Genomic DNA, 15,828 nt, shown 5'->3' with positions numbered 1-15,828 from the left:
CCACCAGAAATCTCTAAAGCATCTGATGTACTAGTGTGACTGCTTCTGCTGTGTCTAGGAGCACTGTCACCCACGTCCTGTTTTGCATGAGAATCCCCTGTTGAATCAGCATGTTTCTTATGAAACTCCTGCTGCTTTCTTCCTCTTAACAGGAGTCTTGGAGTCCAATAATTTCACTTCTCTTTTCATGCTTACTAAAACCTCTCATCCAGTGTCACCTTTTCTGTTATACCCTCCTTTCTTAAGAACTCGGATCGACTCCCCCCTCTGCTTGTTTACCATCAGAGTCCTCAAAAGACAGTGAAGAATGGACATAAGAATACTGATACCGCTCTGGTTTTATTTAATTTTCTGGCCGTCCCTTTAATTATAACCACCCCTACCAGATTCTTGAGATGCAGGAGATCCTGTCTGTCTTTGCTCTTTACCCATCTGTTTCTTCCTGCCTTCTGTTGAAATTCCCTCCATGTCCCATTTAGGTTCCAAATGTGGCTTAACGGGTAGCAAACCTAAGTTATCACGGCCCACATAGGTGTATACTTCTGCAAATATTTTTGCCAGTTCCCGTTCATGGTCTGGAGCTGGAATTGCTTCCAGTCTCTGAGTTATTGCCAGAACTGAAACTTCTACCTTATTGTTGCTCAGGATGACTGAAGAAATTGCAGAGAAGTTCCCCCTTACCCTTATGTCCATTACCCATTATGTCGAGAGCTGGTGCAGTTCCGTGATCGTTCTGTACTTGTTCCAGAACCTTTGGGAGAACTGCCAAAGAAGGCGTGCCATGGTTGCTGGTTTAAATGCTTCTCCAGGTGTTACGTTCCTGTTCACGTGGTACCAACCATAGGGGGAGACACATAGTCAGTATTCTGTTTGTCTTTGGGTGTTGTAAATCGATGAACCTTTTTCCAACTGGTTGGTCTTGCAAGCAACCTAGAAGGGAATCTCTCCATGCTTCGTAGGTGCTTTTGATAGCATTAATAGTCTGTAGACTAATAGAGTGTGTTGGTCCAGAGTAGTCTGTTCCACTGTGAAAGCAGGTCTACAGCTCATGGTACATAATACTAACTGTACAATCCTCTTGTACAAGGCGACTGTGTAATTTAAAACCCCTACTACATCAGTGTGTGACAAAGTTTCAGGACGAGGAACAGGCATATAGCCAACCAAGACTGGCCACTTGGCCCTATCAGTGCTCAGGGAACCCAGGCAGACATTCCTACGCACGCGTGGAGACTGACCAGCAAACCAGACCAGGTGTTCCTGGTGAGTTAAAGGGATTTGCACATTTTGGTAAGTCCTATTACATGCAGGCATTGGTGCTCACTTATAAGTCTCAAACAGCCCAGAGCCACCCATGAGTAAAATGTCTCAAAGTCATACAACGTGCGAACAGCTATTACAGAAGTATATGCCCTCATCCTGGTCATCGGAGACATCTGGGAAATTGGAGAATGTGGAAGATAGGTTTTTCTATCCCTTCCCCCACAAATTCCACCCAATGTACAGTTGAAGTGGTGTCCATGCTTTCGGATTACTGACAGTCTCAGGGACACCGTGGTGAGCAGAAACAAACATTTTCCGTTCTTCTCAATCATACACCCACAAGAAGTGCTAAGAAAAAGATACTCTAACTGAAAAGTGTGTTTATTTCAACCATACAGAATATGTATAAAACAGCACAAGTGCACGTTTTGAATAACAAAAAGAAAACACACATTTCTAACACAGTTTAAAATGTCATCTCAAAACCTAACACCCTAAAACCTTCTTCTATGCCCCTTGCTAAGAGAGAGAAAGGAGAGTAGAATAACTTGCAACTAGTTTTTCTTAAGGAGGATGTGCACACTGCATACTTTGTTTACAGCAATGTGAATCAGGAAGGTCCTGTTCCCTGTGAAAGACAAACGTGTTCCGCATCAACTCCTGCTGTGCTCATGCTCAATATCATCTTCCAGTAGAAAGTATGATATGGAGGCACCCTCTCTAGCAGGCAGGATCGTTTTCTGGTCAGGCAGTATCTTTCTTGCAATAATCTGGGGAAAAGGACCTCTCCTGAGTCAAGTGGCACTCCCTATATACTGTATCTTACCTGAGATGGAATTTACGATGTCACCTTTGGAATGTTTGAGATAACCAATAAGCATCACGAAGCTAGTTCAGGACGTATTACCATATATATATATATATATAGTGAAAATACGACAATTCAGGCTACACCGTTCCGGGTGTTGTTCTTTGTCCTTGAAACTGAGATAGCATGACATTTGTTCCAGGATGATGTTGCATCAGTTATTTTGTTTATGTCTATATCTAAATGATATGATACTTTCATGGTTCTTGGAAAGATAAGGAAAAATGACATCTGCGTCAAAGGCAGAAATTTTTAACACTTTTGCAGATTAGACTCCAGCAGTTTCAGCCGTGGATAAGGTAACCATTTAGACGTTCCAGTTCCAGTATATTTAATAAACATCCAACTTCATCATTAGATTGAATATTAATTAAATATAAAAATTATTTAGTCGATGCTGGTACCATGCAAAGGTGATAGATTCAAATGTACAATCTACACCTTGGCTTTTCCTTTGTGCCAGCTACTGCCTGTGCAGGGACCTTGTTGTTTTAGGCCAAGTCACTGGGAGAACATGTCATTTCTAATGTCATACATGTTCCACTCATATATTATACATTCAAACTTTTGGGCAGCAAAATGTGCTCAGGACTGACATAATATTTTAAATCAGGGTTTACTACCTGCCAAAAGGGTAATTTTGACCTGTCTGGGCAGCAGGGTTCAAGCTCCTGCTGTCAGGCTACACCGGGTAGACCTCAAGATATGTTTGTACTGCCACTATAGTGGATGGCACAATAGGTGATGCAGCCCACAAGTGGCATTTAACTTTCCATACAATGGGTGTATTTCTGCCCAATATCCTATGGCCTTATAGTAACGGTAAATGTGTCATAAGGCTTTAAACCAATTTCAACATGTTTTAGTTGTCAGAGCAAATAAACTGGGCACCGCATAGCAGTGCTCCAGTGTTTAAAGTTCAAAATTACCAGCAGGGGACTTCTTATTTAAAAAAAAAAAAAAAAAAAACCTGAACTTGACCACCTAATAAGGTGGTGACTTTGCAAGAAACCTGCAATCACTTGAACCATTGTTAGCATAGGGAATGATAGTGGTTTCCTAACAAAATGCCTCTCTTCATGATGGTGTGGCTGACGATTGTATGTTTTTTAAAATTTATATTTTCTTCCCTCAGTCTTCATCACATATAAACTGTATTTGTAAGTTATCATGTGTTTATGCCATTGACTGTTCTTGCTGTCATCTCAGCCAAAATAGACTCGCTTTATCTCTTCCTCCACACTGTCTTCCTCATTATCACTCTTTCAAAGCACAGTGGAGGCTTCTGCATGATCTGGGTCAGTGAGAAAACTAATTGGATTGAATTGTATGGCAGGCACAAGAGGACGAATTGGAAGCACAGAGCTCAAAGTTGTCATTGTCAACGAGGTAAAAGTTGTTAGTGTGATCATTGTAGGTTGCTTTGTTGTCAAGACCATTGTGGTGCTCTCATCGTTGAAGGGACCTTGGTGGCCGTCAACACAACAGCTGGTGGTCACTGTTTTTTCAACGACTGTGGTGTCATCATCAATGACATTTGCTTGCTTTAGCTGAAGGTTTCACTGCTGAAGATTATTTGTGAGACCTCTTCAAGTTAACCTTAGTGCATGCATCATTGGTTATCTGTATCCCTCCCATGACAAAGGTCTTATCCCCTGCTCCAGAAGTCTTGTACTTACTGACAAAACTAGAGGGTGCTTGGGAGACAGAAGTTAATGGATTCAGAGAAGTATCGGAATCATATCTGATTCTTCTATTTAGCCTCTGGACCAAGGGCCTTTAATAGACTCCCTACCAGGCTGAGATGTTTTAAGTCAGAAGAGAAGCTGACCATCTCTGTATCCTATAAGGTTCTGGCACTCCAATTCTTAGATAAGAAGCACTTTCTTGCCGAACGCCCATCATTGTGGGGAGACAAGGTAAGCACTAGGTGTATGGATCTTTCACAAAAACCTTTCTTACACTACAGGTGTCAAAGACTTTTATTTTTGAAGGACATTGAAATTTTGAAGGAAAAACCCAAAGTCTCTGGGTCGTCCACGGTGTCACAAGAGGAAAGATAAGACTCACCTTCTGCAGTGGGGCATGATAGATGTACTGCTATTGACAGAATAAACTGGAAAATGTGATGAATATACTTCTGAAGAACAGCATAGTGGGTTTGCAACCATTTAACAGTGGTATCTCCGATCAGGTTTGGAACTCTGAGCATATCCACTGAATTGACTGGACTTGGGGGGTGGGGGGGTCAAACAATTAATTGGACAGACAACAAGTAGGTAATGGTTGTTTTCAATGTTGGTTCCTGTATTGGAATACTTCTGTGCGAACATTGAAGGTTCCTAACCGTACGTCGGTGGACAATTTAAACACTGAATCTATGAAAGATCCAATGCTGGGGAACCTGCAGTCACCTCCATTTGAGGATGAAGTTTGTTAGTTGACTGCGTATTGTGATTGTATGATGTTGATGCAGTGACATCGGATGTTTGGTTCATGGTATATAAGATTTTAGCTCTAATATATGCACAGAAGGAGCCAGTGTTGGGAGAAGCAGATTGTGGGTGAATTAAAAAGCAATAATAAAACCCAAGAGATTGCCTTCCTTGGAAACGTATGTTTTAGAAAATTGATCCATCAAAGTAGGTCATATTAATAAAGGGTCATGTAACTCTTCTCTGTCTGAATTATTCTCACTACTTTGCCAAGTACAACCTAAAAATGTGTCTTGGCTCAGGAGTGAAATGTAAGAATGCGTTATAGGCTGTAGTTGATGTACTCTCTGAAATTGTACATCTTCATCATGTGCATCGTGGCATAGGCCTTCATTTGAAATTGAGAGGATGTAGTTGAGCTGTAATGTTTTTGTGTGAGTGTGTGTGTATATGTATATCTATATATATATCATTCCATTTATGACTGTAATGTAGATGACTAGATTGTCCAATTGTTTAAAACTGTTGACAAAGTTATTTGACACAACTGATGCTTTTTATGCCACTTGCAGCTATTGGGGACCCTTGTGTCTGACTTTGTAGACAGCTTTCGCCCGACTGCGCGTATCAATTCCATTTGTGGTAAGAATGTTTGTCCGTTAGTGATTAACTTTTATTTGGAGTTATTTGAGTTGACAATTTTTTTACCTGTAGCTTGAAGCAGACTTATTCAAGTAATGAATTGAAACTTCATTTTATATTATTTGTTTCTGTATCTGGCAATAATAAAAAGAAAGCATACCTTTTTTCGGTGTTGAGCTGAGATATTGGTATTTCCCTGTTGTATTGGTATATTCCAAAATATAATGCTTAAACTGGAATGTATTGATGTGATAAAATGCAGAATAACTACTGCTGGAGCTGAGATGTGGCAGTCGCTTGGAGTGCTGCACCAAGCAAAAGCTTCCGATATCCATTAGATTCCTATTTGATATGTCATCTTCACTTACCACACTCAACTGGTATAGCAAGCATATTCAATCCATATTTTCGTCTGATAAATGGCGTACAGTAGTACTATTTAAGAAATACCCATAGACTACCCATTATCATACAGCTTACTAATTTTGTTTTGTTTCAGACAGTCTATTTTTCCATTGCCAAACTTTCAACTTTAAGAGCTGAGGAGTCAATTTTGACATGAAGTGTTTGGAATTTACATAGATAAAGAACATTCCTTTAGTTAACTTTAACTAAAAAGAAGTGTTGCAATCACATTGTCCAAAAGCTGACTTTGATGAAGATGCTGCATTATAATGGCCATTAACATTTTGACGTTAGAGTGGTGGCATTACACTGTTTAACCTTTGCATTGTTAGCATATGTAAAACTTATAAAACGAAGACTTGTAGTAAGTACTAAGTTCATTTCAGCAAAATCGCTGCAGTGTTAGTCCTATAAATCAGGATGGAGGTATACCTTTTCTGTTTTGCCAGGCAAAGATATCTGGGGGACACACCAGAGGGGGCATTGAGCTCTCAAATTGAGAAAAATGATGGATACTGGTAACCTGAGCTCAAGGCACAAAATTTCCACTGAATGTGGCTGCCTGAGCCGCCTTGACCATTTGGGGAGCCATATGTAAGTAACCAATGGATTCCTCAAAGGAAGTTTGTGATGCGCATGCTTGTAATGTTCAGTACAGTTATCACAGTTCCAAAACTGTATCTCTCTCCAGCCAGCTTTGTATGAGAACGCAACTTTTAATCTTACTATATACATTACAGTGTATCAAAATAATATCCTTGAATAAAACACAATAGAAAATAGCAAAGTGAGGATGATCTTCAATGAAAACAATGTCAAAAAGAAATTGGTCATCTGAAATGAAAACTGTAATGGCTATGTTAAATATGGGAGTACAGTAATGAAACTAGGGCGTCTTTTTAAACACCCTGTTCTGAACCGCTAATGGTTATGAAGATGTAAGGTTGGCAAAGCTTGGTACACATTTAATCCTGTTTACTTTTGTATTCCCTACATTGATGCACTGCCAATTTTCAATGTCTTGCTTTTCCCAATGCTGCTTGCAGGACGCTGTAGCCTTCTACCAGTGGTGAACAATTCTGGTGCCATTTGCAACTCATGGAAATTGGATCCCACAACTCTACGCTTCCCTTTGAAAGGTCTTCTACCCTATGACAAGGTGAGAATCTTTGGTGTATTTTGTTCTGAAAAGTTTCATATTTGCAAGAGTGTTTGTTTTCTTAAACTGATATTTCTGTTTAAAATTGATTCCAGTAGATACTACCTTAAGTAATTCTTCTAACAATGCAGTTCCTTTTGTGACAGTAAAAGACACAACGTGTTTCCTTAGTTCATGATAAGTGGCCTGTGACCCCAGTATTGATGCAGTCTGAATTTACTTGCACAAAACCATAGAAATTCAGCAGTTGTAGTTATGGTTAGCTCAAGTAAGTATACCTCATGCCACAAGGTAACTATAACTTCCACCCTCGCCATATACAGCTGATTACCCCACATATTACATCACTCATGACATCTTTGATAACATCATTGATAATATGAAATGCAGTTAAATTATTTAGCAGAAAACTGTGCATGGTGGGGTCATGAGTTATAGTTCCCTTAGGGCACAAGTTATAGTTACTTGCGCTAACCATAACTATAACTACTGAATTTCTATGGTTATGTGTGAGTAAATTCAGATCCTAACTATAATGTCCCTGAAACCTTTTTTTTTAATTTTTTTTTAAGTGAATATATAAAAACATATATGTATATTTTTGTGTGCGTGTATGTATAAATATATATATATATATATATCTGTGTGTGTAAATTACGTAGTGGCATTTGCCACTATGTAGTTATAGCTGGGACCTAGTTTCTATAGAAAAAGTGTTTTTTGTTTTGCTAATAACTTAGGTGCCGTTTGATGAATCTTCACAAACATTTCCCCCAAAAATACGCCACTCACTTCAGCTGCTGTCTTGAGTTTTACAGGTATCCGTCAAGCAGGGGCCTAGAAAAAGAGGGATTTTGAACAGGAATAGCACCTGAACCACTGGACGGAATTACACCAAATTTGGTAGAAAGGTAGCTCTTGGTCCAGCAAGGGTCTTTTATGTTATTTGGTGTAAATCTGTTCAGTAGTTTTTGAGTAATTAAAGAAAAAACACATTTGTATACATAGGGACATGAAGGCTCTGTGAATCCTCCTGATCCTGTGCTGAGATCTGATTGGCTGCCAGCACTTCAACAGGGAAGTGTTGGCAGCCTTGTTGAGACTCTGCTTCAGCCGAGTCACAGAAAAAAAGGATTTAAAAAAGAAAAACAAAAAAAATGGGCCAGGATAAGGGACACTCTGACCTCTTAGCTCTGCTGCTGGTGTTGGCTCTCATTATATTAATGGGGCTGGTGGATTCGGGTGGCGGCACCACCAGGTTGTGGGGAACTGAGTCCAATTCCACTCCATGTGACAACTGTCGGCCTTACCCTTTCGGCCAGCTAGCAGTACCTCACCAACACCTGGAATTGGTGGTGATTTGTGGCGGCCGTGCGCATGACATTCTGATTCCTCAGGGACGTCGTAGTGTAACAGACCTCCGCCTTTTCTTTCAGTTACATTCGTCTCACACATGCAAAGGCAAACAGAAGCAGAATTAACTGAGTTATAGATTAAATAGCATGTATTGCCATGATAAGAATGATAAAACATAATAATAGCAATGCAGTGACATGGAAAGTAAAACATAAAAGTCCCACTGTAGTGTCAGAATGCTATGTGTTGGAATTCCTACCTACCCTACTAAGGTACTGCTAGAGCACAGCAGTGTTAGCCCTAATCCGCTCTTCAGGATCCCTAGAAAGACTCCATCCTCCATACCTGAATAGGGAAGTAGCAAAGAGGGCCATTGGTCTACTGAGAGTCCCCTCCCATGTAGGTGGAAAAAACTTCAAGTCTCAGCAGACAGCTGTAGTGAAGTAACAGCATGCAGTGGCAGTTTTCAGGCTCTCCCTCTAACGTAAAGGGGCAGAGGGATGTTGTATAATAAAACAGCTGGTGTTCCGAGAAAACTATCCTGACATAAGAACATGTATGTTTCCTGTGAAGTGGCAGAGATTGTGGTGTTTCTACATTTTTTACTGACAACAATATTGGGTTCAACTTTGAGCAGGGTATAGAGCGAGAATGCCCTACTAAGAAAAATGAAAACAGTTCTTAAGCTAAAAAAAAAAAAAAATCACAGCAGAATGACGCATCTGCTCAGAAATTAAAATTAATTATTATGCCAAAGGGCACAAGAGGCAGGCTAAAATAACCTGCCCATAAAAGCTCACTAAAATAACCTCATGAACTTGGGGTCCCAGATTAAAAAAAGCATTTTTTTTTTGTCGGCGGGAGATGCGGTAGATCCGCTAAAATTAAAAATTAAAAAAAAAGTCCGGGCTCCTGCGCTTGTTTCAGGGAAGTCCATGGGGCATTTACATTTTTAATGCAGGGGGACCACCTGGCCCCCGCAGCCCTGGGGACCACATCCTCCCTGGGGCTTTAAACTAAATGAATGCTGGGTGGCCACTCAGCCCCGGAATTTGCCACAAATGAATATTTGGTGGGGAGGGGGGTTTACGCAGCCCCAGCACAGCTGCGAGGACTGCCATCTCCTTGTGGCTTTATTCATAATTGGGGGCAGAGGGGCTTGCGCCCACCCCCCTACCGCCGCAGGGACCACCACCTACTACCCCTGGCTACTTAATATTGGAGGGGGGGCGGGGCACCCCCGATAGAGCCAGTGATGGCCTTGGCAACTGCCACTCCCTCAGGGCCTGCTCCTGCTATGTCCCAGGGCTACCCATCCCAGGACATAGCTGTTTGCATTGACATGGTGGGAGCTGGGTTTCAGCAAGTGACCACCGTTAAACATTTCTCATTTGCTGGAAGCAGAGGATTCCATGGAGGTCTTCAGGTTCCCCACGTGGTCCCTAACCATTTAGATTGGGTGGGAACTGAGCTGACATGGCCGGCCCCAGGTTATGGGGCCCCCGGGGCCGGGAAAAGAAACAGAATTTAAAATAATATAGAAATTTACGGAAAAATTAAAAGGTTACAGAGATGTCATCATTAGGCTCATATTTTAAACGTACAAAACCATAGAAATTCACCTCTTTTATAGCTAGTTATCTCAAGTAACTATACTTGTGCCCAAAGGTAACTATAACTCGTGTCCTCACCATGCACTGCTATCTACCCCACAAATTACGGAACTCATGACATCATTGATAATATCAACGTAATATTTGCAGTAACAGTTTTGATGAAAAAACTTTGCAGGGCGGGGGCACGAGTTCTAGTTACTTGAGATAACTCTGTAAAAGGTGAATTTCTATGGGTTTGTACATTTAAAATGTGAGCCTAACTATAATGTCCATGTAACCCTAGTTTTTTAAGTGAATTTATTTTCTTTTTTTTTTTCTTTTAATTTATCTTTCTAACTATGTTGCAGTAACCTTTGTTTTTTCAGTGTGTGTGTATGTGTATATATATATATTTACACATACACACCCTGCGACCTACCACCCAACCCCATGATGTGCAAGGTCCTTTGGCCGTGTGTGGTGGGAGTTGGCTGCGGTCTCTCTGGGTGTGAGAATAGGTGTGAAAGGGTGTATTTGGGGGTGAGAGTGGCTTTGAGAGTGTCTGTCTGGGGTGAGAATGAGTACATCAGTGTTTTACTGGGTACCTCAGTTTGTGCGCGGGTCTGTGAGTGGGTGCATTAGAGTGTCAGTGGGGCTGTGACTGGGTGCACGAGGGTCTAAGTGGGGGCATGAGTGCTTGAATGGGTCTTTGACTGGGTGTGTAAGTGTCTGAGAGGGTGTGTGAGTGGGAGAGCGAGAGAGAGAGAGAGAGAAACCTTTTTTGGCTTTGATATATGGTGTACCTAGAATGAGCTATTTCTGCAAAAACAATTGTATTTGTCACTTAATAAGAGTAAGATCAGCTTTTATGTGAGCCTTAAACTTTTTTACTTAAATAAATAAGGGAAACTAGTCCAGCTGGACTCATACCCTGAACGCTCAGTGTAAAGGTCGGTGACCTTCACACTGAGCTGCTTTTTCTTTTTTTTTTTTAGCCCTTTATGGGCTATATGGGACCGCAGGGAAGCCTCAAGGCCTCCCCCTGCAGTCTCATTGCTCCAGCAAGCAGGAAGCTCTGTGCTTGCTGGAGCAAAGCTTTCATCTCTGTTCACTGCATGCATATCTGCGTGTAGGGAACAGTGATTGAAAACTCTGCTTTTTGACAGCGGGACCCTGTTTGACAGGTCCAGCTATCAAAAAGCGTGGTTGTTTGCTGTGGCTCAGCTGCAGCTTCAAAACTGCAGCCAAGCCACAGCAAACAGGCATGCCCCGGGGGGCACCCCAGGACATAGCAGGAGCCGGCCTTCGTGGGAGGTGGACTCCATGGCCATCAGTGGCTCCCCGAGGGGGACTGCACACCCCCCACCAAACTTTGAAGAAGCCCCGGGGAGGTGGTGATCCTCGGGGCTAAGATGGTCTGAAACAGACCCTCTATAATCATTTGTAATATAGCCCTGCGGAGGTGGTGATCACTGGGCTGTGGGGGGTCCATATGGCCCCCCCACACTCCTATAAAAGAGTGGCCCTGGGACTCTGCCCACCCAGGGCCTTAAAAAAGACAAAGCGTGGGAGTCCGGCCTTCATTATTTTATTATTTTTTTCTTTTCTTTTTCATTTTCACTGGAACCGTGGATACGCCGTGCATCCGGGTGAAAATTAAGCCCTCATGAGGGTGGTTTAGGAACCCACCCCATTTTCTCACCCCCCACCCTCAGATGGATCACTTCAAAACTTTTCATACAGCATCTCAAGTGAGCTTCGTATTTTCTTCAAAACGTTTGTGAAGATTCGTCAAGCGGCGTCAAAGTTATTGGCAAAACAGAAAATGCTCATTCTTTAGAAACTTGGTCCTAACTATAACTACCTAGTGGAGACTGCCACTCTCTAGTATTGTACAGCGCTCCGATACCCTAGGGTCATGTACACGCTATACTCAACTTTCTATAAATAAATAAAATAGCATCTGTGAGTGCACCTAGATCATTTTTCAGTTCCTCTTTTGGGCTAGACATTTACTTAAATGCTGATGAAATAGGACCTTTATTTTAATTTTTTAATTTTTTTGCTTAGACTGCAGATAATGGTCTTAATTCTACATTCATGCCTCAAAGCAATTCCAGATTAGATACAACATATAATAAATGTGGCTATTTAACCATTTGTCTCACATTCTTTTCATACTCTTAACTTTTTATAGTACAATTGGTCAAGATATGTTTTTTTTTTCCCCAAAACATGTTTCATTGTTTTTAGATTATGCGAGAACAGCTTATTGATAACACAGGACCTGTCAGTTCAATCCAGTTCTGGATGGTGTGAATGATCCACTAAACACACTGTGACATATACATTCTCATATTGTATAAGAAGGCAAATGTATCCTTGCAGCTAGGCTGGTAGCAAATTATCACTATGTAAAAACTAACAGGTCAGTTGAGCGTACTTTTTTTATCCTCCTTCCAAACCCCATCCCTGCCTCCCAGGAGTGTCCTCTATTTATATTGGAAAGTGAAAAGTGTCCAGGGTCGTACACGAGGCACTGGGAAGAACGCTAAAGCAACTTGTTCACAGTTCTGAAATCAGAGAGCACCGTATTGACTTTCATCTGTATTTGCCGGGCTTAAACATGCTCAAGAGGTTCTGAGGGGTCTGAGGGTCAAGGGCCTAAGGAGCTTTTTAGACCTGGGAAGGAAGGGATAGTGCTATAGCAACCCCCATATGCACAAAGAAGCTGGGGGAAAGGCATGGTTCATGGTGGAAGCTCATCATCTTTCCCATGGTCTTTGAACTGCTGTATAAGTTTATCCCACCAAAATTGGGCGCCCTCATAGTCTCCTTTGCTCTTCAGACTGAAGGCATTACTCTTAGCCTCCAACTAGCTCTCAACCCTCGATTCCCCTCGTGGCATTTGGGAGGAGTGTTCGAGATTTGTATCTCAGTGAAGGCCTGTTTCGCCAGTATAAGGGCGAGGCCAGTAAATTTCAGCGCAACCTTTAATTTCATAGGGCTGAGTTGGATTGCCAGATGGCACGCGTCCTGATAGTCTAATTTCGGCTTAACTTTTACAACAGAAAGGACCACCAGTGCTTCCACCCAAAAGGAGTGGAGATGTGTGCAAAGCAAGTGTCAAATAAAGCAGGCATATGCTGCCATGTGGGCCAAATGGCTGTAGCTTTGGCATACATTTTACTTTATAAGGAATGAATTGGGACTTTTGCAGAGTATTACATTGAATACATTTGAATCGAGTGTTACTGTGGGTATTCCAGAGCCGGCTGCGCCTTCTTATCATTGAAGGTACGCCCAAATATGCCTTCTGTTCTCTGAACACAAGAAGGGCTCTAGTATTGCTTCATAAAACCATGTAGTCAACCCAGGGCATATAGTATATAATATTTATATAACAACGTGTGTCAGGCTCAATGGTGTGCACGCTTTGTTGGGGGCCATATTGTGGGAAGGGCATTTGCATTTCTCCCATATAACAGGAAGTGGCCATCCGGTAAGCCATGAGTGGCGCCTAAAGTAGGTAAGTCTTAGAGAGCACCTTCCTCATAGAAATCTCCAAGTATGTGGTTATTAACCTCCCTTCCATCATATGCGCATACCGGCCAGAAGTGTACCCCTCAAAGTATGGAGACCCTGTAGTGGTTTGGTGGGTGCATATTGTAGTTCAGGGTGTCTCTACCAGGTACACTAACCTAGTGTGGATACTGTAGGTCAGACCAGTAACGGGATGTCCTTCTATACTTCGGCAGCTGGCGCTAAGATTTAATATAGTTCGCCATCCTGGAGTTGAGCCTCGTCAAGTCGCGTGTTGACTCGCCAGCCACCAAGGCGGTCATTGGAGTGGTGCTGCAAAGTAGTATCCACAAAAGTCTGGTTTTCCCATAAAATATTTTGTAGATGACAATTTCAGCTTAGTTAGACTCACTCTACTGTTGCCACATGCCAAGTCCAGCAAGAGAAAGTCTAGTTGTTGAAAGTACAGTTAGGGTAATTGACAGTGTCCGAAACACAAAATGGCATGTGAGATCTCATTATCATTTTGGCAATAGCTTTTCCCCCCAGGAACTGCCAAGGGTAAGGCATGTTTATGATGCTCATTAATTTTAAAGTATCAGAAGGTGTCTGGTCCCCCAATGATATTGTGCATTGCGGCAGAGCATATTGAAAAAGAAAGCCTTAAGACTTGTCATCACTGACCTGCAGACTTGGGGCACCATAATAGTCCAATAGGGTGTACTAGAAATGGAGGAGAGATATTGATCACGTACCGGGCATACAACAACATGTCATTTGAGTATAGTGAGAAGACATCTAATTACCTTATCTGTGGGATTCCCCAGCAAACACCACAGTTTGTGCAGTTTCGTACTCTGACCTCTGTTGCTAGGCCAAATAATATTTGGGAAAATAAGAACCCTGTTGTGTTCTCCTGGAGATGATGGAGGAGCTGGAGACGTTGCCACCCATCCTAACTATGGCTGTCAGTTCGAAGTGCGGGACCTTCATACATTTGAGCGGGGGAACGGTATGCCAAATCCTCTCAGAATACTCATTAAATATATTCCCAGTTAAGGTTGTCAAAAGCCTGCTCAAGATCTACAGTTAGGCATTCGTAGTTAGGCCAGATCTCAGGGACAATCTCTAAAATGAGATAAAAATCCTCTAATATTGAGGGAGATGTTCCTCCTGGGGATAAAGCCATTTTTGTCTTTATTAATAAGGCCAGGTAGTGACAGGAGCAACCGATCTGCTATTATTTTACTTAGTATTTTATTATCTGTATTCAAAATAAAGATCGGTCTATAGGAGGACCAGATTAATGGATTCTTGTCTCACTTTAGGATAGAGGTGACTGTTGCTCATTTGGTCATCATCTCTGGGAGGCGCCCGCAGTCTTTTCTTGCCTGGTGGAGCTTGAGCAGTGTAAGACTATTAAGGGATTGTATGTAGAATAAAATTCCAAGTGGAAAGCCATCCAAACCTGTTTTTTCCCCTTGATGGAGTACTGGTTTGCATGCCGTTTTTCCTGTTCAGGTATGGGAGCCGGTAAATCATTAGCAGTGACATAGTGCAACTGTGGAAAAGGTACATAATGGAAGAAGTCATCTATAGATATCTCTGAGGACTGCTCAGGGCTAGATTGCAATGTAGTATAGTAATATCAGAAGCACTGGTTGATTTCCTCCTGTGTTTGGACTTCGATTCCTCCAGGTCCAGATGGTTGGTACATGAGTTTGTGAATTGGGAAGTCTGGAGAGCATTCTAATGTAGGAGGAGAGGGATAGGGAGAGGGGGTGGGAATGTAAATGAATCTACAGGAAGGGTGGAGGGTAACCATGTGGGGAGGCAGACGCAGGTTCCTACTTTCATCCATCCACACCTTTCATCTTTCCAGTTCTCCTCCAATTCCTCACTTGTCATTTTTCCAGCAGGTCCTCATAGATTATTTGCCTACCAATTCCTCCTGCATTCTGTTTCTCCTGTAAGCCCTTTCCTGGTAGTCCGTATTTGTAGTTTGCTTGCACATTATTACATTCTTTTTCACAGGGTCCATATCAGCAAATTATCTTCTTTCTTGTTTATCTCTAGGTACAATTCATCATGCACACTTGCTAGATACTGCTTAGGGTCACTGAAGTGTGATTGACATGTAAATGTTTTGCATTTATACATTGTTCTCATGTATGTTTTAATATCATGTTTACAAGGTTTTTTGAATCTATGGCCCTAGTAGTAATTAAAAACAAATCACTCCCATTATTATTTCTCTGCATGCATCAGTACTAATCTTTTTAAAGTTACTTTCCTCTCTCCCTTTTGTGTCTCCTAGGATCTGTTTGAGCCACAGACCGCCTTGCTGCGGTATGTGCTGGAACAACCTTACTCCAGGGATATGGTCTGCAACATGCTTGGGCTAAATAAGCAGGTACTGCAGTGCTCTGTAACGTTCTCTGAAGGCTGCTCCGAGTTTGCACTATTCTTCTTCTTTTCTTTGCTGTAGCTAACTAAACAAAACAGTTAGATTCAGCCAGTAATTTTAATTTGATTTTCTTTCCACTATCTTCTAGTTTATTGGACCTGGTACTGTCATTCTTT

The 15,828-nt window shown here is 41.8% G+C and overlaps 1 protein-coding gene across 3 annotated transcripts in view; it reads left to right on the top strand.

The window, feature by feature from the left end:
- Positions 1–15,828, top strand: part of MED23 (mediator complex subunit 23) — a 409,061-nt gene that overhangs the window by 51,893 nt on the left and 341,340 nt on the right. For all 3 annotated transcript variants that reach the window (XM_069235159.1, XM_069235158.1, XM_069235157.1), the window contains exons 8-10: positions 5,139–5,208; positions 6,660–6,772; positions 15,563–15,658. In XM_069235159.1, coding sequence (XP_069091260.1) covers positions 5,139–5,208; positions 6,660–6,772; positions 15,563–15,658 — 279 coding nt within the window. The remainder of the gene's footprint in view (positions 1–5,138; positions 5,209–6,659; positions 6,773–15,562; positions 15,659–15,828) is intronic.

Source organism: Pleurodeles waltl, chromosome 5 (genome assembly GCF_031143425.1).
Source record: "Pleurodeles waltl isolate 20211129_DDA chromosome 5, aPleWal1.hap1.20221129, whole genome shotgun sequence".
NCBI classification, from domain to species: Eukaryota; Metazoa; Chordata; class Amphibia; order Caudata; family Salamandridae; genus Pleurodeles; species Pleurodeles waltl.
This window is presented reverse-complemented; position numbering and strand designations above follow the sequence as displayed.